This window comes from Aythya marila (assembly GCF_965140915.1).
Source record: "Aythya marila genome assembly, chromosome: 2".
Taxonomy (NCBI): Eukaryota; Metazoa; Chordata; class Aves; order Anseriformes; family Anatidae; genus Aythya; species Aythya marila.
This window is the reverse complement of record NC_139043.1, coordinates 142,498,268-142,522,978: the sequence shown is the minus strand read 5'-3', so window position 1 is coordinate 142,522,978 and position 24,711 is coordinate 142,498,268. Positions and strand designations below refer to the sequence as shown.

General features: G+C 41.9%; 2 protein-coding genes across 2 annotated transcripts in view; one reads left to right on the top strand and one right to left on the bottom strand.

Annotated features, from left to right (window-relative positions):
• Nucleotides 1-8,861: 8,861 nt before the first annotated feature.
• UTP23 (UTP23 small subunit processome component) lies at nt 8,862-12,789 on the bottom strand (the record flags this gene model as incomplete). The annotated part of the gene is made up of 3 exons (XM_082752659.1): nt 8,862-9,536; nt 10,450-10,624; nt 12,602-12,789. 3 exons carry the CDS (start codon nt 12,787-12,789, stop codon nt 9,156-9,158), a joined length of 744 nt encoding a protein of 247 aa, XP_082608785.1. The 3' UTR covers nt 8,862-9,155.
• A 10,658-nt stretch (nt 12,790-23,447) lies between these two features.
• EIF3H (eukaryotic translation initiation factor 3 subunit H) overlaps nt 23,448-24,711 on the top strand; it is an 83,248-nt gene continuing 81,984 nt past the window's right edge. Inside the window, exon 1 of the mRNA XM_082752716.1 lies at nt 23,448-23,589. Within this exon, the coding sequence (XP_082608842.1) occupies nt 23,470-23,589 (120 nt within the window). The 5' untranslated portion in view covers nt 23,448-23,469. The remainder of the gene's footprint in view (nt 23,590-24,711) is intronic.

The following is a 24,711-nucleotide window of genomic DNA, read 5'->3' as shown; positions in this document are numbered from 1 at the left end:
TTACAGGATTCAACATATTTTTAATGAATTAAAAAAAAATCCATGGTAAATTCATTAAGACTTTTCCGTGGGGCCTCTAACCAACATCCCACAGCCGGGATTTAAAGGTCCTGAGACAAGACGTAGAAATTTTCCCCTTGGATGAGGCCCAGAGAACGTACTGGTAAGATAAATGCACACTTCTCTCCACATCTCCTTTCCCTCTCTGTAAAACATTTAGGCTCAGATCTTCCCTGGAGATAAATTGGCATAGTTTCACTCGTTGCAGTAGAGCTGCAATGATTTACAGAGGGCGTATGCGTTTTAAATCATGTCAGTTATGGCAGAGACAGAGGGAATATTGAAAACCATGCTCCCTTCTGGACCATCCCTTTCCCTCCGGCTCCTGGTCCCCACCTGAACGTCCTCCCCATCCTCACGTGAACACCAGGCTCCTCTTACATTTTCCCATCCATCCACCAACCCATCAGTCCTGGCTTGGGGACACGAAGTCCCCCAGGGAGCAGAGCTGCAAGCCCATGTTTGGGAAGCAGCTCAGTGCTTCAGTCCAAGGCTCCCTGTGAGGCTTTGGGGTTTGCATGCAGCAGGCCTCTGAAGTAATTAATACAGAGGGCTGTATGCTGGTTCTGCAGAGCCCATTAATCACTTTTGCGGAGACAGAGGGACGATTTGCACAGAGTTCTTGGAGATTATCACCCTGGCTCCGGGATTTGTCATGCTGCATTACAAATGGCATTTTAGTGAGCTCCTCAGGTCCCGGGGGGCCGTAACCTGTCTGAGGCAAAGTCAAATGCTGTTGAGCAGCAGAGGTTTCTCAAGAAGGAGCTTATCTGTTCCAGATTGTTTGATTGTATAAATAGAACCTAGATATGAGATATAAATGCAATTAATTCCTCAACGGTTACATTTGATAATGGCACTGAAATTAATCTTCAGTGGCAAAAATAACACTGGGCGTTTCATGGAGTTTAAGTAAAAGCCTGCAGAGATAGCCACTCTCCCACCAAAAACACTGAAGTATTTTCCCTTTTTAAATCATCTGTTTTTATTGTATTATTAGCCTTTTAACCTATTGATAGCTCTTAATTTAAGATGTTTTAACAGGGATTAATTCATGAGTGATTGTCCTGTACAAGCAGCAGGCTGAGCCAGGATTCCCAGCTTTCAGATCCACTCTCCCAGTCCTAATTTGGCAGAATGATGAACCACATTTGGGTTTTACAGGGTCATTTACCACGCCTGAGTCCTGCAACGTCAGTTAGGTGCCCAGCACCCTTGGGGAGCTCCTCCAAGGTAACATAGCAGGTCATCTCCCAGAGTGACTGGGAAACTCCCGGGTGGTTCTAAGAAATCTAAGATTCTGAGATTTCTAAGAAAGAAATGCTGATCACAAACCTGTTCCTGCAAAAGTTTACCAGCATGACAGCCAGATAAGGGTAGTCATAAAGCCAAGGGCATTACTGAACAGTGAATGTTTTCAGGCTCCACATTTTTCAGCTGATTGCTTTGCTCCCAGCTCCCCCACAGAAATTCCACTGTCTCAAGCTTTAACTTAGATTAAACTTAGCAACTAAACTTACTTAAACTTAAGAACTGTTATGGTTATCAAATAATTTTTAAGTTAGAGCTTATTTTCAGGGCCCAGTCTACCTGGACATGTAAATGCACCCTGTACCCTCCCCAGATTTTCATCTCCACCTGGTAAGTGCCAGCTCTGCCTGGCTCACAGCCTGTTACACCTCGTACGTCCATGCAGAAGACATCTGCACCTAAATGCCATAGGTTTCTCCCTGGTTTCCAGGCAGGAGAGAACCTGGTAGGGGAAGGAGGAGGGAGAGGAGAAGAGGGGAAAAGAGTTGCAAAGGCCAGGGGGATCCAGCTTTGATACAGTGAGGATGGTGCAGGGGTCCAGCCAAAGAGGAGCCGCATTCGTGTCTCTCAAAAATACCAAACAAGTGGTTGTCACCACTGTGGAATTGAGTAGGATATCAAGAGAAATGTGATCAGGGACTGGGACACATAGTCTTGGCCCAAGCACAGCAAAAATGCTGAGACATCCTTCCTGGAGGGAAACGTGGTGGTGTGTGTGTAACAGGAAAAAAAAAAAAAAGACACTAAAAAAAAAAAAAAAAAAAAAAAAGGTGAAAGTAGGGCACTAGTCTTCTTCAGCACAGAGGTACCAGGTGTGTTTGTGGTGGAGGCAGGTTTGTGTACAGCAGAAGGGTGGCTGAGAAAGCCTTAATCAAGTTGTGAATGTAGTTAAAAAAAAAAAAAAAGAAGAAAAAAAAAAAAAAAAAAGCAGACATGAAAGAAAAGTTTTGTTATTAAAAAGTTTGGAGATTATGTACTTTGAGCAATCCTACCACCTGCAGCTTGAGTCAGCTAGCTACTTCAGAGACTTTGGAAGGCACAAGTGAACAGATGGTATGTTTTTGACACCATCAGGTAGTGGGCAGTGAATATTAGTAAACTGGCAAGTATCCACTAAAAATTATTCCAAAGCAGATAATTAAATAAGTTATAAATAACAAAAAGAAATCTCAACAGTTGAAAAGGAAGGAATGAGGGGAGGAAAAAGGATTTTTTTCAGATGAATTATACAGCCTCATTTCTTACCTTTTTTTCTAGCCCATTACACACAGAGACCAATTAAAAATCTAATAAATTAAACATCCCTCAGATATTCTACATAACTGAAACTAATTACCTACCATTTTGATATGGTCAAGCATATGTAATAGCAATGTTCTAGCTCACATTAGCACTAAGAGCATAAATACAGACAAGAAATCAAGTTCTCCAAGTACCACAAAGAGGTGATTTGTATGAATGTCGCATCCCCATCTGAGTTTTACTGTCTACAGTGCAGAAGCTCGGCTGGCCTGCCTGGGCTCTTGTAGTATCCTGGTCACCGATTTTGGATTTCTTGTGCAAATTTCTCTCTGTCTCAAGCTTGACACTGATGGTATTGCTCTTGTTTAGGACAGCTACAGATCTGACTCCTTTTCTGCATGATGCAAAAGGAAACACAGTTCTGTAAGCATTCTACTGGTGATGCAGAAACCTTATGCCATTAATTAATTAATGGTTAATTGATAAAAAGTATCTCAAGTAAACAAGAAGCTCTAATTCTGAAAACTCATTTTGGATACTGAGAGGTGAGGTCTATAAGTGAGATAGGAATACAGTCACTAGGTTTGGGAGAATAATTTCATTCAAATTATCATTTGAATAATAATTTTAGGATACGGGGGTATAAGTGGTAAGTGTACAGCTGAGTTTTATTAAAGATTTATGGACTGTTGGATTAAGATTGGTCTCCTACAGTAGTGTTAGTTGACTTGTGTATTCTAGTTTTCACAACTTCTGCAGAGCCTGGGAGCTGAGGGAAACATTTACACCATCACTGCACAGGTGAGGAGCCAAGGCACGTCCCCAGGCAATGCACATCCAAGGGCACGCAGCTCAGGCACCCAGGTGGCTCGTAGCAAGTGAAGAAATAAATGCAGAGCTCCTGTCCTGAGCCTCTTCTCACAAGACTTTTCTTGTCTGTGCTCTCACTCAGAGAAAATGCTGTCACTCGGAGAATATCCAGCAGACATGCTGGTCTTTGGGTGGGCCTGAAAAAGATGACACTTGTTGTCCTGTTAGGTGCTGCTGCTTGGTGGCAAGAAGAGGAAGATGCTCTGCCTTCAACCTGGAAAAGAGATGGAAGGGGAAAAATCACAGAGCTCTGTGCAGTCATGAGTAGCATGGGAAGGATGACTAAGGAATGCCTGTGTAATGTTTCCTCTATTACAGAGGCTAACTAGTAAGTAGCACACTCAGAGCAGACAAAAGAAGGTATTTTTAACAAAATATTCTCAAGTTGTGCAACTTCTTGCCACAGAAAATAATAGAGGCTAAACCCTGACATGGTCTCGCAAGGAAAGACTGGACAAATTAGTGAAACTGAAAGCTTTTGTGTGCTGTTAAAAACAACATTTTTTTCTGGGTCAGGAACTCCCTAACAGATTGTCAGAAATTTGGAAAGTAATCTGGGGAAATACCAAGAAACATTTTATCTGTTTCCATCCCATTCCTGGGGAACGGCTTTTGGCCACTATTGGAGGCGTGATGCTGGGCTCAACAGATTTTTGGACTGTCCCCGAGCAGGCATGCTCATATTCCTAGGAGCTGCCGGAGAGGTCAGAGGTGGAAAGAGGGAGCCAGCAAATCTAGAAAACTGCTCTCTTCTTTATTTTTTCTGCAAAACCTGCCTGTCAAACAGGTGCCAATTCACACAGTGAAATATATCCACGACATGCCAAAAGAGAAACCAACCCAAAGAGTCAGACCAGCAGCATCTCTGGTCCCCACGGGGCAAACATGGCCAAAAGATCATTCTGCATCAACGAGAAGTCAGGACTGCAATGAAAATCTTCAAAGTCCCCTGTGGGGTTCCTGGAAGATTAGACTTTAAAAATACAAACCATGCTCTGGGTCATGATTTCTGCAGCCAGAGAAGCCTGCATCTCGCTGCAAGTACTCTCGGGAGCAGTTAACTCCATAGATTCACCCCATCAGTGGTGGCACAGAGAAGGTTGCTCCTGGACGTCGTCTCTGCCTGCCGGGCGGCGAGCCACACGCAGCGTCAGGCTAGCTCTACAGAAGAAGGATTTGGCTGCAAACCTGCCAGTGCTGCAAAGTGTAACACTGAAAAAACATAAAGCCGAGGTGCTTCTGGCACAGGGAGAGGCTTGTTCTGCTGGAAATCTAAGGCCACAAATGTGGGATCTGCAGCAGGGCTGGTCAGTCCAGCTCCCTGTTTTAAGGATGCAGGAACCGAGTCAGAAAAGGCAATGACTTTTTCCTAAGGGAATCAGAAAGATTCTTTTTTATTATTATTTATTTATGGTTTATCATTTTGTTCCCTACTCTCAACTACAGCTAAGCCATTTCTGGTTCACTTTTCCCTCCTGACCAATCCTCTCCTCAGCTTAACGCCCGGAAAGCTTCATATATACATTTTCCTCTCTTCCTCGGTTTCTTTGAAACCCCAGTGCCTAATTCGCCGTCTCTTCTCCTCCTCCCACATCCTGGCTCTGGGTTGTTTGTGCCTGGGCCCTCGTTAGCTGCTTGCTTGTTCCCCCGCTCATGCACACAGCTGCCGACGGAGCAAGCAGGCAGCGCAGTCCCCTGAGAGAGCCCAGCCTCTCTCCTCCTTAACAAGCTGAAGCAACTTTTTGAGAAATGTCAGCCTCTCCGGGCAGGCGGCTGAGTTCTCCAAGATAAATTTGGGACTCGGAGCGCACAGACACAGTAATTACCCGAAATGCATCCGTTAGTCCCCCCTCAGCCATCAGGTGCTGTCTCTCTGCTGCCGCTCTGGGTGCGAAAACCTTGCTTTCTGTCATCCTCCCCCCCAACTCCGCTGCAATCTTTCTCCCCGAAATTGTAAATGATAACACCTGCGGGGCTCTGATTTGTTCGTTCCCCGTATCTCTGGCTGCTCCCTGGGTGAGATATTACCGCCCACACGGAGGGATGAAATATGCTGCAGCGTGCCGGGGAACTTCTGCATGAGCAGGGAGCGCAGGGGATGGCGGAGCTCTGACATCCCTCACCTCGCCTCTGGCACAACGCGCTCGGGAAACTACGGGAGTGCACTAAAGATGATCAAGAAGTCATTCGCGCTGTATCAGCGTAGCCGAAAACAGATGAGCAGGGCTGCTCTGGACACCCTACTTTCCTTTCAGCACCGGCGCGTGTTTATTCCTCGAGTCATGCTGCATTCATATTTACTTTAATGGTTCATAAACAGCCCAGGTTCCAGAAGCTTCTAATTAACTCATCTATTTAGTGCTGTTAACAGATGCTCAGGGAGTGATTTATTGTACAATACCGGATCGCACCAATGTATAAATCCAGCCAATTGAATTGGCAGGCAGGCTGGGTAAATATCTTCGGCTGCTGGTGGATGACGCTCTGTCCTAAATGCACTATTAATGCTCTGCAGGCTGGGGCTGGAGCATTATTTTCTCCTTCTATTGCTGTGCACACGGAGCTGTACTCTGCAACGCTGGTTATTTCTCTCTTTTAGAAGAAAAGATTTAGTGAGGTGCTGCAGAGGATGGGGGGCAGGTATTTATCTTGTCTGAGAAAAGAAGAAATCAATAGCCCTGAAGAAGTTTTCTCTCAAGCTCCTTTTCATTTACCTCTAGCTTTCTGTAGGCTCGAAAACAAAAGCAGTCTGTCCGACATGCTGCCGCAAAACAACTCTAATCTTTATCAGAAAAGTCACACCGGGGACCCTGTCTGTAGGGGAGATATGGCCAGGCCTGAGACCATTTAAATAACAAGGGGAATGGGACTGGCCACTGTGGCTTTGGGCAGAGCATGGAGCTGAGGTGCTTACACCAACTAGATGTGAGCAGCCCAACAGATCCTTCCTTCCACAGGAGTGTTGTAGGCTGCACCTAGGGACAGCCCCAGTGATGGGCATGGCTAAATGAGCAGGGGACCCTGGCACCGTTTCCAGCCTGGCCCAGCCCAGCCCCACCAGTTTGGGCTGCGAACGCCCAGTACAGGCTGGTCCCTGCCAGCAGGGCTGCCTTACAGACTGCTTGGAGCACTCCTGGTTTAATAACATAAATACATCCCTTCGGTTTTGGCCTGGTACACTTGTTTTACTTGGAAACTAATTTTTTTTCTTTTTAAATTTCAAACTGGTAACAACACACGGTCTGATTGCCTCTGCTTGCTGCCTGGGCAGGAGCTCTCCTCCAGAACTGGAAGGCGCATTATTTATCATGCTGGTTGGGAGCTGCTGTTATGCTGCAGACGAATTTTTACAGCTTTTCTCCTAAGAGCTCACTCCCTTTTCATCCTATTTCTTCCCAATGGCATCATGACTCAGTCTGTGTTAACAAAATACCAAGGAAACAGAGAGAAATATTTGTTTAAACTTCTTAAGGTAGGAGTCATTCGAGGACTGTTACAATATTCTTTTTGCAGTAATTATGTTAATCTTTTTTTTTTTTTTTTTGTCTGCCTCATCTTCACAAAGGTGTATTTAAGTTTTGTGGTCCAACTGCACTGAAAGGGACTGTTGTAAATAATAAGTGTTTATTTTCTGCCTCTTTTTTTTTTTTTTTTTAAATAAAATTTATAGCAAAGCCATTGTTTTCAATATACTTTTTACTCAGAAGGAGATTTTAAAGATGAGCCACCTCTGATGTCTGCTCCAAACTTTACTTATAGCAGCGCTTTCTGGAGCTGGGCTTGGGAGTGGGGAAGAAATACAAACAACACTCAAGGGGGAACAGGAAGCAAACTACATTAGCGTGGCACTGTGCCCAAATAAATGAGGAAGGGAATAGGGCAGCTTGCAAAAGGTGATACGCATTAAATAAACATGCTGCACTAAGGAATTTCTAGGAATTATTAGATTTCTCTTCAGCACTCACTATTAGCAATCAGTGGAAGAACAATGCCATGATGAGTGTGACTGTTTTAATTAAAGCTTTCATCTCAAGCACATTAACCTTCCTTGCTGTTTTGATCTCTGGCAGCCAGTTCCCAAGGTGCACGTACTCTTTCATACAGAAAAATAAAAGATGCAATGCATCCCTAGTGGGAGCACGCCATGCTGTAAGCAGAGCACACCGATAAACCTCTCTTGCATGGCCTTGAGGGAAATCTGCAGACTCTAGGGACTGATCTTGCAGTTTCCACTAACACCAGCCAAATCCAACCACCCGGGCTGGTTTCTTAAACTCCATGAAGTAACTGCCCTTCTATTCTGAAAAGCCAATAGAAGGCATTGTCTGTTATGGCTGTGTACAGACCCTATATATTTAAGAATCTGTGCAGATAATGCACAGGTGAGAATTTTTTTTACAAACATATGACACACATGTTGAGGGATTGTTTACAAACATGCCTTAAACTCACATAGGGGAAGGAACTTTTCATTTTAAGAATTATGTATCTGTTAAGTAGAAATGCATGGAGAAAAGTTTAACAACTGATAAGGGATGGCTGGCAACACATAACACTGCACCCATGGCACAATACGCATTATATGGCTGATCCCTGTACTCAGTTATCAGTCATCTCAGTTACTCACTTCTGCCTAATGTTACCAGACATGCAAGGTACAGGGAACAGCTGCTCAGGTAAGTCGGATACTCAAAACATTCCTGGCAGTTCCCTCCCCCAGCGCAGTTCTATTCTGGTTGTAACCTTATAGAACAGTGAAACAAGAGCAACAGCACACGAGTCCCATCAGGGCCAGCTGCTTTGTCTCAGGGCTCCTCCACAGCCATGCTGTGCTGTGATGGCTCTAGTTATGAGTCAGTGCTTTATTTCAGCATTTTAAATTTGCATTCTTCCCATTTAAAAAGGAAAAAAAAAAACTAGATGCTATTAAAATAATGTCAGGTATACCAACGCAATCACATGCACTCCAGGATCCCCTTAATAAAGATGATAAACAGACATACCAGTTCACATGGAGCTTACAAAGTAATTCACGCCTGAAGTGACTTGTTGAGGTCACCTAGTCATTTTGCAGAAGTGTTACCTTTTGTAAAAGCAGATCTGCATTCAAATAATACTGATAAATAAGGAAAGGTTGGACTTCGTGCTTAGGGACATGGTTTAGTGGGTGACAGTGGTGGTAGGGTGATGGTTGGACCAGACAGATGATCTTGAAGGTCTTTCCAACCCTTATGATTCTCTGAAAATACTATGCTCTTTTAAGTCACTTCCACATTCTGTAACAGAACAACTGTCAAAACTAGTTTTAGTAAGAACAGCAAACTAGATTTAGAAAGAAGTCTAGTATCTTACAAAAAAAACACGTATGAAGTCAAAGAAATATTTCTAAAAACTGTTAATGATCATGTGAATGCTCCAGCAGGAATCACGAAGCTGGAGAGAACAATGAAACTCAAGGGTTCCTAAATATTTTGTTGCACATGCAATTTCTAAACAACAGAATAAATTATTAGGACAATAACCTCAAAATGTTTAAAATGCAATAACAAGCAGTACCATCTCATAAAAATAAGTTTTAATATTAACAACTTAATTGCAATTATGCAGTTTAATCTCGCTTTTTGCAAAGTTCAAACAATGCTCTAGTCCTGCACTGTTGCACAAACATGGATCTATTCCTCCTCGTTCTTCTGCACTGATTGCACAGCTTTTGTTTTAACTCTATTTCGCTTTCTTCTTCTTTTCTTCTTTTCAGCTGAAGCCTCCTTGCTCTCCTGTGTTTTCTTCTTCTTTTTCAGACAGCTGAGAGGATTGGGACCTCCTGCCCTTTTACGTTTTCTTCTCTTTTCACCTTCTTGCTTTGCTAGTCCTTCTTTTTCTTTAAGTTGCACAATGCTTTGCTTTTGGTGCTCTGGAACAAGCTGACTTGTCTGCAACGTTTGAACAAATGCCAGAGACTTAGGAGAGGGTTTGTCTAGCACCATAGTGTTCTGAATAATAAAGAGGAGAGGAACGCCAGCCTTCTTTTTCACTTTGTTTGCTAAATCCTGGTCCTGTAAAATTAAATACTTTTGTCAATATTTTGGGATTAAACAATATTTGCAATTCAAATACACCTACTTTTAATACAAAACTATAAAGATAAATTACATTACAAAAAAGATAAGAAACCTAATCTAGTAGATATAACTGGCAGAGTCTTTCAGAGCAATTTAAATTTAAATGTTTTGCCTTCTGATTAGCTGTACTTCTGATGGAAAATTTATTGTTTCCTTTTTTCTTGCACGTGTAAGCATATATGGATTTTTTGAGAAAAAGTCCCAGTTCACTGGTATTTATTCCATGATTTCACAAAGAACTGACTTGGTTCATTCTATACGAAGCCATTTAAAACTCTCTGTATCATACCTAGGGATAATAATTTTACTGTTAACCATTTAATATCTTGCATATATGTTACGCCTACATTCTCAATACCAGATCTAAGAAAAAACCACCTTGCCTTTCTTACTTGTACACAACTTCTACCTTTATTCTTTAGTTTAAAAAAAAAATCCTTAAAATTGCAGTTATACGGTGTTTTAGCACAATATCATTTCACTTTTCAGACTACTGAGCACAGCAGTTTAGGGCTGCACATATACACACAAGCAATAGGCAAACTGACATTCAACTGTTTTTTTTACATGTCAGTAGGCAGTCAGTGCATTTTCTCCACTTTCTGCTAAACTAAGTAATATGCTTCTTGGGTAAAGCAAACAAATTGTTCAGGTAATATCAAGTAATACAGAATATTCTCTATTTCATAACTAGCAATTACATTTAAGAGTGAAGAAGGTTTTACAAGATTAATTTCCACAAGCTATTTAAAAATCTCGTAATCAAGGTTTCCGTAGATTTCATTATCCTTAGGTATCAAAGGATAACTTCAATTGAAATGGTATTACATTTCCCATGAGCATTTACCTGGGTAGCAATAAAGAAGTGATGAGGGTTGCCTTCTTCAACCATGGAAAGTAAACAGGCCGAGCCACTCACAGGATCCTTCTGGTGAGAACAGTTTTGAACTTCACATCTTTGGGCAATTAATTTTGCTCCGTACAGCGGTTTCCCCAATGATTCCAATTCTTTCAGAACACATCTAAAAAATAAAAGTAACAATGATTTCTAAACAAGGAAATAACTTTTTTTTTTTTTTTTTTACACAACAGTAAAAGGTTGACATTATTAATTGTTGCATGTGAGTTAATATGGAATGAGCAATGCCCACCTTGTAAGGCTCTGTGATCTGTAAATGGCACCCAGTAATCTGAAAGGATTAACCACCCCAAATGCTTCATTGACACTTCCTTGGTTCCAAACAAAGGAACACAGATAACAACACTAAGTTACATTAAATGGATTTTAAGATATTTTGTATCAAAGACAATGCTAAATCCTAATGTTTATGCACCTGAACCACTACTTAACAAATAAAATTATCTGAATCAGCACAAATTGATTAAACATTACATGCAAGTTAAACTCTGCATTGGTATCCGTCACCTCGCTTCAAACTTGCGTCAGAATCCAACTGATTCACGCAAAAGAAGCTAAAAGATTCTCCACATAATTAAAAATCTGGAAGCTTATGGCTTCACAGCATTCCAATAAGACAATAAAATGCAAAGCTGGAGTCCTCCTCTTGACTCTGCTTAGAGCTAACATGGGTACAGGACAGCACAGCAGTCTATAAGGATGCTATCTTGGATCCTAACTGCATGAAATTCAGAAATGAGCAGGGGATGAAACCTAATCTACCTAACTTACTTTGACTACTGAGTCTTACTATTACATTCCTACCTCTTTCCACATTTATGTATGGCCCTGAAATACAGCTTTAAGAATGTAAGATATTTCTAAGATAACTGTTTACTTTACAGTTATTTTTATATAACTGTTTATTTTACAGTTATCTTAGAAATAACTCCAAGATATTAAATAGCAGCATTCTTCTCTCCTGAGAAGAAATGTTAAGCTTTTGGGGAAAGTATGGAGGTTTCAGATTGTTCTTTTTGTAAAGACAGCCGCAATGAGCAAGATCACTTCCTTAGGGAAGCCCAGGTCATGCAATAGGTGCACTTCCTCACCTACTACAGTGTGCTTACAGTAGAAGAAAATGACTCTGTTCTGCTGTCCTAAGTAAAAACAGGTCAAAAATACCCATGTATATTGCTTAAAAAAGGATGAAGTGACATTTAAACAATTGGAATAACATTTCGATCAGTGATTTGCAAACCTTTAAAAACTAGAGGTATGAATTGGTACTTTCAACTGTTTAGAAATATGGGGCAGTTCTACGCGTGCTATAGGATGGCAGAGTGGTTAATGTTTTTTTCAGGGGTATACATCTTTCTGATATTTTCAGTATGTGCCTCTGTGATGGGCAGCAGGCTATTCCATCCATAGGTGATAGCGATTTTATAGCATGCATTACGCAAAGTCAAATAAGAACAATGGCAATTTCAATGCAAGTTTTTATTTTACACGCTCTGCTTCCACATCTTTGTCTAGCACATCCTTGAGAGCAGCCACTCTGTGGAACGGGTTGCCCAAGGAAGTGGTTGAGTTCCTGGGGGTGTTTAAGGCAAGGTTGGACGTGATGCTTAGGGACATGGTTTAGTGGGTGACATTGGTGGTAGGGGGGTAGTTGGACCAGATGATCTTGGAGGTCTTTTCCACGTCTATTGCTTGTATGATACTGGCAGGCTGAATTTCCAGCCCAGCACTACTTCCAACCCTCATACAAGACTGAGCTTGCCTCTGCTGACCTCATTTTGACAAAACCACGCTGGGCACTGGGAGAAACTGAGCCACGTGCCAGCGACACACCAGGTTACCCCCGCCCTACCATCCCTTCCGCAGTATTTGTCATCTGGGGGAGAAGGAAAAAAAAAAAAAAAAAAAAAAAAAAAGCAGCTGCTTCTGAAAGAAGCTCCCTTCCCTCCACGCCCTGAGTACACCCCTCCGCCCCCAGCCCCACCGCCCTCCCAAAATGGCGCCGGTGCCTGAGGAGGAGCCGTGCCCGCTCGGGCACCTCCCACCCCGCGCATGCGCCGCGCTGCCCGGCCGTACCGACCGTGTGGTGCAGAGCTGCGTGGGGCCGCCCAGGTAGCCGGGCAGCTGCTCGCGGATCTGGATCTTGTTCTGGAGCGCGGCGTGGCAGAAGGTGCCGTCCAGCAGCACCTGGAAGGGCTCTCGGAACTGGAAGTTGTTCTTGTAGAAGCCCATGTTCTTCTTGGCGTGCTTCTGCCGCCGCAGCTTCATGGCGCCGCCGGCGGAAGCCGCGCTGAGCCCGCCCCGCTTCCCCCGCCCTGCCCGGTGCCGCCCGCCTCCGTGTCCGGCGTTATCGGGTCTCCTTCTCCTTTATCACAGTCACGGAACGGCCGAGGTTGGCAGGGACCTCTGGAGATCACCTAGTCCAGCCCCCCTGCCGAGCAGGGTCACCTAGAGCACTTTGTGCAGGATGGCATCCAGGCGGGGTTTGGGTATCTCCAGAGAAGGAGACCCCACAACCTCTGTGGGCAGCCTGTCCCAGTGCTATGTCACCCTCACAGTAAAACGTGCCCCCTCATATTCAGCCAGAACCTCCTGTGCTTCAGTTTGTGCCCATTGCCTCTGATCCTGTCACTGGGCACAACTGAAAAGAGAGCAGCTCCATCCTCTCAACACGCTCCCCTCAGATATTTACAGCGATGAGGTCTCCCCCCACTCTTCTCTTTTCCAGGATAAACAGGCCCAGCTCTCTCAGCCTCGTTTTTTCAATCCCATGTGTTTCTCCACCTCCAGTAATCTGCTGTGCCGGGTGTGTAGCTGAGGAGAACCAGCTGGGTGTGCTGCCCATGGTGCGGGACAGCTGTATGAGGACAGCGAGTCGCTTCAGGCACACAGATTACCTGTAAACTAGTTCATTATTCTGTGTTTTGGGACGCTGTTCTAGCACCTACTATTTGTTAAGAGCAGAAATACGCATTTTTTATTTTTTTTTTCCTAAATCAGTATAATCATTAAACTATAATTAGAGTCCCAGAGAATTCAATGTCAGTGTAGTTCAGGCATGCATTGGCATACTTTTAGGCAGGATTATTCAATTCCTCCTTGTAACGTTTGGCTGTAGTAGATATCTTTATGTATATCAAGTTCTATGTGCACAAAATTAAAGTTGAAAAGCATGTATTCTGCATTTTAATACTTTTTTTCTTTCTTTTTTTTTTTTTCATGACGCATAAACAATGCCATTTCACTGTGGCATGGGGAAACAGCTGTCATTCAGAAAGCTGGATGGCACAAACCTCTCCCTGTTCATCTGAAAACCTGAGCACACCAGATATTTGGCAGTTAACAAACAGAACTTAATGCCAGTATTTTAGGCATGCAAAGAGGATGTGATATCTTAACACCATCGAAATGATAATTAGAGACATCTGGCTCTGTGCAGGTCCAACAGGAGACATCTTAATGCCAGGGACAACTGTATTACAAGCAAGGTACTGCAGGTACCTGCCAATTTGCTCATTGTAAACAGTCAGTCTGCTCTAAGGTCATTTAGGCAAATACCCACCTGTCATACTGTATTGTTGTTGTTTCTGTGTTAACAAATAGGTATTGGGAACGTCTGCTTCCAAAAAAAGTTACTTACTGTTAAAAGAAGTTGAAAAGCAATGCAATTAGTTACTGTTCTAGAAATTAAAATGTTTAAATGGGGACAAAAAGTGCTTGCAAGATGAAAAGTGCAAATAACAGGTGATTGAAAGTATTTTCCATGGGATATGAGTGTGCTTTTGGCAGTACTTTGCTGTTAAGTCCTTTCCAGCAGTATTCAGGGAGCAGCTCCATGTGTTCATGAGTGTCATGGGCATACGTGGGTACTCGCCCTGTTGTGTGAGCTAAGTGATATGCTGAATTTGTTGTGCTTTATTACATTTCATTCGTGTTGCTGACCTATTCTCATACTGGCATGGTATCCCAGTTCGTCTAATTTCTTAGTTTCATTGTATAAAAAAAAATCAGACAAAACCACTCAGCAAGACTCCAAAGCAAAACCTTAGTAGATGAACTCTATTTTTCTTGAAGTAATCTCCTCCTCCCCCTTCTTTTTCTTTCACAAAATTAACTGCCAAAGACAGGCAGTTATTCCTCATTAAGAACACTTTGCCAGCACATCACACACTAGAGGTGTCGGCTAGAATACAGAACTGCAATGATAACAGCTGCTAATACACAATGAGATAAAAAGGAAAAGCAAGTAAATGAGAGCTTGAACTAGTCATAATTCTGCACTAAATGCAAAGGGAGATATAATCCGGAGTTGGCTGTTAAATACCATTGCAGTGAGATATTTCCCACAGCTCAGTTGGTAAATAGTATCATCACAGACAAGTTGTAATGCAATTGGTATGGTAAAAGATGTTCAGAAGGATGGCAGGCAAACCAACAGCACAGATTTCTCCTTCATTGTGTGGAAGATAGCATTAATTGCATGATAGACTACTTGCAATACCATTCAGTGAATTGTATCTCACTTCAGTGCAATTATTCTAAAATTTCCTTTGTGATACATTTTAAATGTTAAAAGTAGTGTCTGTAAGAACACTGTAGCAGTTGAGTACTATATTTTTTCTTCAACATTTTGATAGTATTCTATGTAATATAAAACTATATATATAATAAAACTATAGATGTAATAAAACTCAGCATTTTCCTTTTACATTCACTTATTTTATTATTCCTGTGAGTCTTCCATAGAGTGGATGTTTTAACAAGAAACTGAAGGTTCTTATAGGAACTGCTGAATCCTGTGGTCACCAGGACCTGGGGATTGTTCCTTCCTGGTTGCTGTAGTGGAGCCATGTACATTTTGTAGGAGACAACCAGGTGCTGGACAAGTATTTACACTTGCATACACATAGAGGGGACACTGACACAGCCAGACATATATGCAACACTACCTGAAATTGTAGATAAGGTAGCAAAGTCTTGTTCTCCCTGCCTGGCTGCTCAGGACTGGAATTCCCAATTCACATCGCATTGCAGATCCCTCACACAGTGGCACAGTCCCCCAGCCCATCCGATATCCTTGCCTAGGAGAGTGAGTTTATACAGAAGAAATAGTTAAGAGAGAATTTTAATAAGAAGACTCTTCCTGCCCCCATTTTTCCACACTTGCTCCTGGATCCACCCTGATTCTTCCTTTCCTGCCTTTGGCCATTTCTGTGAACACCCCCCTGTAAATTTTACATAACTTCACAAGCCCCTGCTGACACCTCATAAAAAAGTTTTGCACAGTTCCATATGCCCCCTCAAATATTTTGTAATTATTGAGATAATAATGTTTTCCCCTCTTTATCAATGACACAGGCTGATGCTCTTCACTGTGGCTTTTTGGGGTGTTCCTTTACTGGCCCATCAGTTTATCACTTAAGAGTGCTGTTCTTCACTCTTGTCTTTGTTACCACCTGCCCAGTTGGTAATTTCTGTGTATCTCTGTGTGTGTAACATACCACTTAAATTGTTATTTGTTATTTCTTTTGTACTGAATTGTCCTTAACCACATTATTTAGTGAACCAAATGCCCTCATTCATATTCCACATACTCTTACAGAGGCCATCTGCAGCACAACAAAACTTGTCATAAAGCTTAGTGGAAGATACCTCTTTGAAATTACTTGTTATTATACTTGTAGTTGTATAGTCAAGAAGTTTCATCAAAAATCTGGCTGCACTACTATAAGATTAAGAGCTTTATTTATTTATTTACTTACTTACATATTTATTTTAAAGTGAGCATTTTGTTGAAGAACTGGCATTAACAGGAGACTGCCTTCCAGGAGTATCTTTGTGGAAAAGAAGGTGAAGAGAGTGGAAAATGCTGAAGCACTTCATAGCCTTTGTAAGCTTTGTTAACTCGCAGGAACTGTTTTTGAAAGACAGAAAACAGAATTTGAAGTGTGGAACTTCTTTGTCTGAAACACGGGGCCCTGACTGCTGCTGGAATACTTGAAAGTCGAGAATACAATTCTGATCTAACAAAACAGCTCCTATGACTTTTGCAATAATACTAATACCTTATGGGTAAGTATTTATGAGAATAAGTACTTACAAATATACAAATTTTATGAAAATAAGCTGTCACACTAGAGAAGGAGACATACATGTATATATACCAAAAGTGTGAGCAGAGCTTCATGCTGAACTTCCCAAACCTGAGCAATGATAAGCCGTGCTTCAGAGGAAATGGCTTCTCCGCTTGCACGCAGAATGACTTGCACCAGAAGAGCATTAGCTCCTTGCAGAGCTGACCGTCTCTTGGCATAAACGAGTTCAGCTCTTGTTTTGAGATACGAGGTAAGGCAAGAGTAGAATTAAGTAACAGAAAATTGCTGTTACATGTGGATTACTTGAAGCTATGGCTGTTCTTTAGCTGTTCTTTATCAAAAAAGCTTTGATGTAGGCCTAATAACAAAGATTTGCCTTAATAGCTGGCACTTGGCAAATGCTTGTAGCTTGGCAGGAAAAAAGATCTCAGCTCCTGATTCTCCCAAACTTGTCCTGTGTCAGACCTTTTTAATCTGAATGTGTTGCTTTTGGGCACATGTTGTGCTCTGTAGTTATCTGCAATAAGTCCTAGCACCAGACATACTTAAAAATGAAAAATGAACTGATTTACGAAAATGAAAGGGGTAGGGTTTTCCTTTACAACATTTGGAATCAAAACTATCATAAATAAACACACGACAGTAAAGCATGGTTGGAATATGTCTGAAAATACTTTCCTAGGGGTATTTTAGATTTTTTTTTTTTTTCCTGAGGTATAAATAGGCCACAGAAGAAGATTCAGCAGCATTTAATACACTAAATTATTATTTGTCAGAATGTTTATTATTCATTGCTGGCTGCTCCTTTCATCACCTTGGGGCTGGTTTTGAGCTTTTGAATTTTACCCTTCATCATGTACATTCATCTTTTACAGTACCTATTTTTCTATTATCTCTTGGGAGTGCAGCATCTGGATTTATAATAAACACGGCTGTGACAATCCCTGCTTTTTCTTTATGGATTGGTATGAACTCAGCAGATGAGAATTTTCCATGTGATAAAGCCTTCAGAACCCTTCTGGTCCTACTGTTACTGTACTCCTTAACTGGAAATTACTTCTGGCTTAAATACCCTAACTACCCATCACGGTACATCCCACATCAATGATCTTGTAAACTGTTTATCATAAAAAGGACACATTTAATGTGTAGGTTAGGATATTTAGTTTCACTACATACTGGTGGCTTCCATGGGTAAGAAAAAGAATCCAGCAGACATCTACGTGGGCTTTTAAGTGGCTGCTTAGTAGCAAATATGTGGAGAATGCTCTGGAGAACAAAGATTTCACAGGAAACTTTAGCTTTCCTACTGGGGCAGAAAGAAATTAGAGGGCTAAAAATAATCAGTGGAATTCCTGACAGTTTTTCAAATGTTATCCCAACCTTTTTATCTCTCTCTCCCTCTTTTTGACCTTGAGCTAAATTTCTATGGGTGCTAAACAAAATGGGTTACATCAGCTAACTAAATCTTTTATCTTTCAGAATAGATACACTAACACACATCACTTAGGTTATGCAGCATTTTTGGTAGACGGAGCTTGTTAAGATGTGCATGTACATACAAACAAAAATCTTCATGCTGCTGCAAGTACACACAGGGGCATCCACAGGGGCAGCCTTGCCTCCTGCACCGTTCATCAAGACTTGCACTCCTTAGTTGCCATTCTGTTCCACGCATGACATTGCAGCACCACTCCCTCTGCACTTGCAGAGCTTGTAGACAAACTTGAACTAAAGTGTGATATCAAAGTGCCATAGTCTATAAAAATAAAAGGTCTGTGGAGTACACAGGACTGGTATTTAACACTGTGTGGTAGCTGATGTGAAAAGTAGATGGAGGGGAAGAATGTCTTTATGCTGCTTTATGCTTTGTCTCCTGTTATGCCTATGGAAGTACTCATTATTTCTTTTTCAGAAGAGCATCCCTCTCCCTCTTTCATTTTTTGTGATAGAAAATAAATATATCTGGTCCACTTTAGTTCTTTTGGATGACTTCACTGTTGTACTTTGGAGACTGGACGAAGTTGGAAGACATAAAACATTTTATATTTTTTATATGGTCACTTCCATCTGTTTCCTGATTTCTTGTTCTTATTGAAGTTTGTTATCTTCTGCATGTGATAGCATGCGTGTCATCAACAATCAGAAGGCACATTAGTTGATTACAAAGATAAGGCTAAACAAATTGACATCAGAAGTGAAATTACATGGTTAATTTCTTTAATTTCTTACTTGAGATGAGAAATTAATTTTATGGCCAAAATTCTGATTTGTCTGAGAGAATCCCATTCTGCTGCATGAGATATTGAACATATCTTTTCACCCTTTCATTGATTTCAGGTAGAAATAGAAACAGAAAAATGGACTCTTTAAATGTGGAGAGAAATGATACATATTCCCTGTACTTACACAATCTTCTAACTTGAACCTTCTATTACAGTAAGAGTTTGGATCTGCTTAGAAACTTCCAATAAGTTTGTGCAAATAACTATTTTCTTTGATTTGCAGGCCCAAATTAGCAGTTAAAATGTCAAAAAGTCTTTTTCATCGGCTAGATTAGGTAATTTTATTGTTAGTTTCTGTGTCATTTTTTGTTTCTGTTAGTTGCATGCTAAAGGTTTTGAGGCGCTATAGTGATGATCCATTAGTAATAACACAAAGTAGCTATGAACAACTTGAATGTGAAAAGAGTGGGTAAGGATAGAAGGTAACTGAAAACAGTTATTGGAAAACAGTTATTGAAAAAAAAAAAAAGGCAGAGAAAAAGTTGAGCAGTAAAAAAAAGTGTTCCAAGAGAAGAGCTCATATTTTTAAAACATTTCCTTCTTGGGCAGAAATATCTTATTATGCTACTGCCCAGAATAGCTGCTCCATTATTATTTTTTTAATGTAATGCTTTTATATTTATTCAAACAAATGCTAAAAGGTTATCTGTTTAAGAGCATGGCTGAAACCACGTATGACCTCTGAAACCTCCATTCTTCTTGAAAAGAAATTGAATTTTCAGAGCTCACATTCTGGCCCTGGAGTTTCTTTATTGCATTTGATGTTTGTCTCCAGGGGTTTCCATGTGGCTGTAGCTCCCACCTTCACCATTGTTCTATCACTGCTGAACCTTATTACTTTCCATTTCTTATTTAAAAAAAAAAAAAAAAAAAAAAAAAAAAAAAAAAAAATCCAATAAAACCAATTTCTTCACTTTGATTCTCTCGAAGAAAATTAGGAAAAAAGTAAGGAATGGATTTCAGTATTGGCACCAATAATGTCTAAAATCACAGTCAGCCCCGTGACAAGTCCTAGTATTTAGAAGTGGGGCAAAATGCCTATACAACTATATAATGTGACGTTAAATTTTCTCATTGAGCTCCTCTGTGGGCATCAGTAAGCACTGGATGAATACCTGACCCTTCCAAAGTTTATTATTTATCAGTGAGACAGGCAGTTGTAGATGCTGTAGACAGAAGTATGCAAAGGGCCTGACTTCGGTGAAGGGATTTATATCTGAACAAAGAGGGTGGAGAGCGCTACCTTATTTATCAGCGAGAGCCTTTGTCACCCTGGAGCTGGTGTGCCAGGGAATATTTCCTTAGAATGGAAATGCTGAGATCAGCAGAACACAAATGGCTGAAAACCCTGAATTACAGAGGGTTTACACATAGCTCTGCTTCCAGGAGCTGTGAGTTTCTGAAATTGCCTTCATGTGGTGCTCCATGCTTCTGAGCACAGCTGCGGTTGATGGATGGGCATTATGGGGGAGCAAGAGGGTGGGTGGGTATCCTATGGGATAAGGGAGTGGTGAGTAACAGAGAGGATAGTATCAAAAGGCAGGCTGTGAATACAAAAGGGATTTCTAAAGGAGAGAAGAGACTGTGCCATTTAGCACGGGCAGAGTTATGTGGAATGAGCTCTGCTGTTGTACGCAGCCATTAAGGACAGCCGTACGGTTCGCTCCCAGATACAAACCTGGCTCCACAAAGGGAAGATGTTAGATGCTGACTTCTCTTTCAAGTGATGTACGCCTGACCTAAGGCAGCGTCAGTGTTACATGTAATGGCACATTGAAGAGGGGCAGCTCTGCTGGGACGTGCCAGGTGCGCTTAAAAGAAGAGGCCTGAATACCTCATCTCCTCCAGATAACTGAACTGGAGACTTCTGTGAGGGTACAAGATATTACAAGGCAATTTTAACTTGGTGTTAGGAAAATCTCTTGCCACTGAGCAGTGGAGATTACTTTAATGCACGTGGTTTCTGTTTGTAGATAATTAATGTTGTTTTAGGCAATTGGAGCTATTAATGCCGCTTTGTATTTGGGGTGCTGTTGTGTCTCAATGCAAGTACAGACTGCTATCTGCGTATCCCAAGTGATTCTTTTGTATTCCTGTACACTTTGTGATAATGAAATTAAGGCATTCATTATGCTCAGAAATATTTGGAATTGCTGAGGGTAGGGAGAAAAAGAAAACAAAACACAACACAGAATTCAGACACAACTCATTAACCAACTGGTAACAAGTCATTGCAGGTTAGCTGATCTCTGGTAACTATTCATGTGGATGGTCTTAGCCTGCAGCATGTACAAAAGTAATTCAGGTTGCTTTAGCCCTTAAGGTAAAGCCAGTCTGCCGATTTGGAAGGGATTACATCTTTGAAGCCTTAATCAGATAATTTCCATTTAGCAGCGCTCCTCCTGCTCGTTGCACTGATACGGTGCGGTGAGGCTGTGCAGGGAGATGACACATCTGACTTCTATCAAGGTTCTTACTTAGGCAGGAGTGAGGAATAAAGGGGCTTTGTTTGGTTCCATCTGCCTTCTGACTTGGACTATCATTTAAAAATGACTAATGGAGTTCAGGCACCACTTGAGTTTTCTCAACTATTTTGTGATGGAAGTCTTATGTTTGTGGTTTTCCTGAGCAGCTTGGGTGATGCTACTCTTTTTTTTTTTTTTTTTTTTTTTTTTTTTTTCCGAGTTTGACATCCTTTTTATGTTCTCTTTTTCAAAAAATCGGTATTTCCAGTGGTGAAATTTTCTATGACCTCTTGCCTACAGTGATGTGATTAGTTCTATATAGTAGGAAGTTGATATTTTTGTTTCGTTTTTCATGTTAATCATAATTAACCAAATTGACTGGCCTGTTCTGGCAGTGCACTAAATAATGTGCAAGTCCATAGAATATGGCTTTTTTATGTGCCCACAGCAATGGCTTTGAACATGCTGATGTTCTGTGCTGTAGATACTATTTTTTTTTTTTTTTAATTACGTGGACTTTCTGTTTAAAAACTGATAGGCATGAATAATGAATCACATTTATGTTATCCGAGGGGTTTTCATTTCCTTTTCAGATCCCTAGGAATTTGCCAGTGGTAAAGCTCTGTGTGTTTACCGATATACCGATAAAAAGCATTTGCGTGTTTTTTCTTTGTAGATACCTTTCACCAACATCTTTGAAGTAGCCCACAGATCTCCACGAGTCCAAAGGCTGTAGTTGAGAACCACTACATTACCATAATATTGCTTCTTAATCTTAGTTTTCTTCAATTAAAGCTATTTGATTATATTTGTAAATTAAATCTGGGTATGCATGTGTATATAACAGCACCGTGAAGCATTAATATTGAATCAAGTGACTTTGTTCTCTAGAAAAACTTCAAAAGGCAGTGCCAGTGGGTGTGCAACTCATGGAAAGCTGCTAAGGGTAGGACTCCAATTTGCAACACCTTCATGATGGTTGAGCTCATTGGCCACACAACACCGCTGTGAAACTCCAGGTTGGTATTGCATCAGCCTTTGTGCAAAGCATTTTTTTGTTTCAAAACAGCACCCTAATCCCGCTGCACATGCACACTTCAGTCTCTGTGGGGCATGTTTGACCTCCTTGATGCTGCAAATTCTGAACTTCACTCTCAAACTCCACTTGATGGATATTCCCCAATGGGAAATCTGAAGTGGGCTTCATCTCACCTATCTTCAGACATCTGTGGTGAGGTGTTCATGGCTAAGCCAGGCATCTGCGTCTGTTGTTATAGTCAATACAGATCTTATCAGTGATATCAGTGGCATTTAGGTTTTGATTTCCCTGCTGGGTATGTTTATTATACGAGATTCTTTGCCTGAATCTCTCCTAGCCCTCATGCGGGCAGCTGGTAGGGAGCCTTCTCAGTGATGCTAAGTCCACTTTATTGGAACAGACAAGTGCCGGGCCTGTCTGCTGGAAAACACAGATAATTTCAGTATTGGCGTTGGTATGTTCCCCCTCCCCAGCTAGAAGCTGGCGTCAATCACACTACTGAAAAGGTTCACGGTGGATTTTTATGAGGTTACATACTCAGCAGAGCATCTGGAGAGCGCTGGGGTGCTTGGTACACCTACCTTTCACAGACGATTTAATTTTTCAACTGAAAAGTTGAAAAGTGGGGTTTGGAGTACTTAAAATGAAGGTGGAAAAAAAAGCAAATAACAAGAGTTGATGGTTCACATATCCCTTAAACCCTCTCTTGAGACTGAGGTGAGAGGCTGATATTTTGGGGCTTTGTACGTAACGTCGTGTTTTTGCATCCTGCCTCAGAACATGGGGTGTTATTCACGCTCGAGACAGCTATTCATGTAGCTCCATTTATGTATGTATGTATTTATTTATTTATTTTTTTCAAGCTCAAATCCAACGCTCCCAACCCCCTCTCCTCCTGGAGGTGCTCCCCCCACCACCTCCACACCCTGCGCATGCGCGCCCCGTTCCCCCTCCTCCCTCCTCCGAGGTGTTTCCGCCCGGAGCCTTTTCGCCGCGCACCGCCGCGCCTTAAAGCCCCGCTTCCGGGGTTTCGCTTCTCTCTTTCCGGCGGGGTGTCGGTGGGGATGGCTGCACGCAAGGAGGGCTCCGGCGCGGCCGGCGGCGGCTTCGGCGCCTCCAAGGGCAAAGGCAAGGCCGCCGCCGCCGGGGACGCGGCCGTGAAGCAAGTGCAGATCGACGGGCTGGTGAGTGCCCGCCCCGGCGGCCCTGGGGAGCAGCGGCGGCCTCGCGGCCCGGGCTCGTTCCCGCAGCGCCTCCCCGGCTGTCAGCCTCTGCCTCTGTCCCTAACCCTGCTCTGCTCCAGGGCCCTCGCTTTGTGCTTCCTCCGTGCGTGTCCAGCGCTGCGGGGAGGTGTGGGAGGTGTTGGCAGGCGTACTGGGTTTGCCTTCATCCCTTGTGCCTTTAACCTTCTTTGTCTGGCTGGCCACAGCTTACCGCGTTTTATGAGTAAGAGATAAAAAGCCAGAGTGAAGCTGTTCTAGCGGGGCTGTTTCTGAACTGACCACGCAGACCTTGAGCAGAAGTGTCTACTGAAGTTGGTTCTCAGTCTTGCTGCTGGTACTCGCTGTGTCAGTTCCTATCTGCAGTTGGCAGTACTCAGAAATATCACAGAGTGGGGAAAATAAATAATTTATTGAGTGTTTAAGAGCATAAACGTTGTTTACTTTTTCATTATCTTTGCCAGGAGTCACTGGAGCACTGTGAAGGGTTGATATAATAGTAATGGGAGCAGCTCACCATTTTGGGACAAGTGTTCAAAAACCTGTTTGGCATCAATTAGGGGTAGACTCCCTTGTTATTCCAAAGTTACAGTTCAGTAAATGTTTGGGAAGATGAGTAATAATTTATTTCTCTATGCAGGTTCTTATGGTTGGGAAGAGAACATTTGAAGTAATGGCTGAGAGTATTTCTACAGTACAGTGTCTAGGTATTTACAGCTTCAGTGTACATGACTTATCCAAAGGGGTAATGAATACTGACCAGTCATTATTTGTAGTCCCAAAACCAACAACTGACAGTGGGTTGCTGCTGTTGCAAACAGGCTAGAAACAGATGGACTCCAGTGTATGTGTGTGTCTGTAGCTTTTTGTTAACAAGTTCGAGGGAACACTGGAAAAAAAAAGTGAGCAGAACACAGGCTGGCACCTCTAATTCAATTTCTCTGAGTGTAGGAACTTTTAAAATCAATTTTCGGTTTAATAATAACTATTAGATGTGATTTCTTTTGTCTCTCTCTTAACTAAACAGAACAGATATTTCAAAACTGTTCTCTCTCAGATGTGTAATTTACCTTGTGAACTACAGCA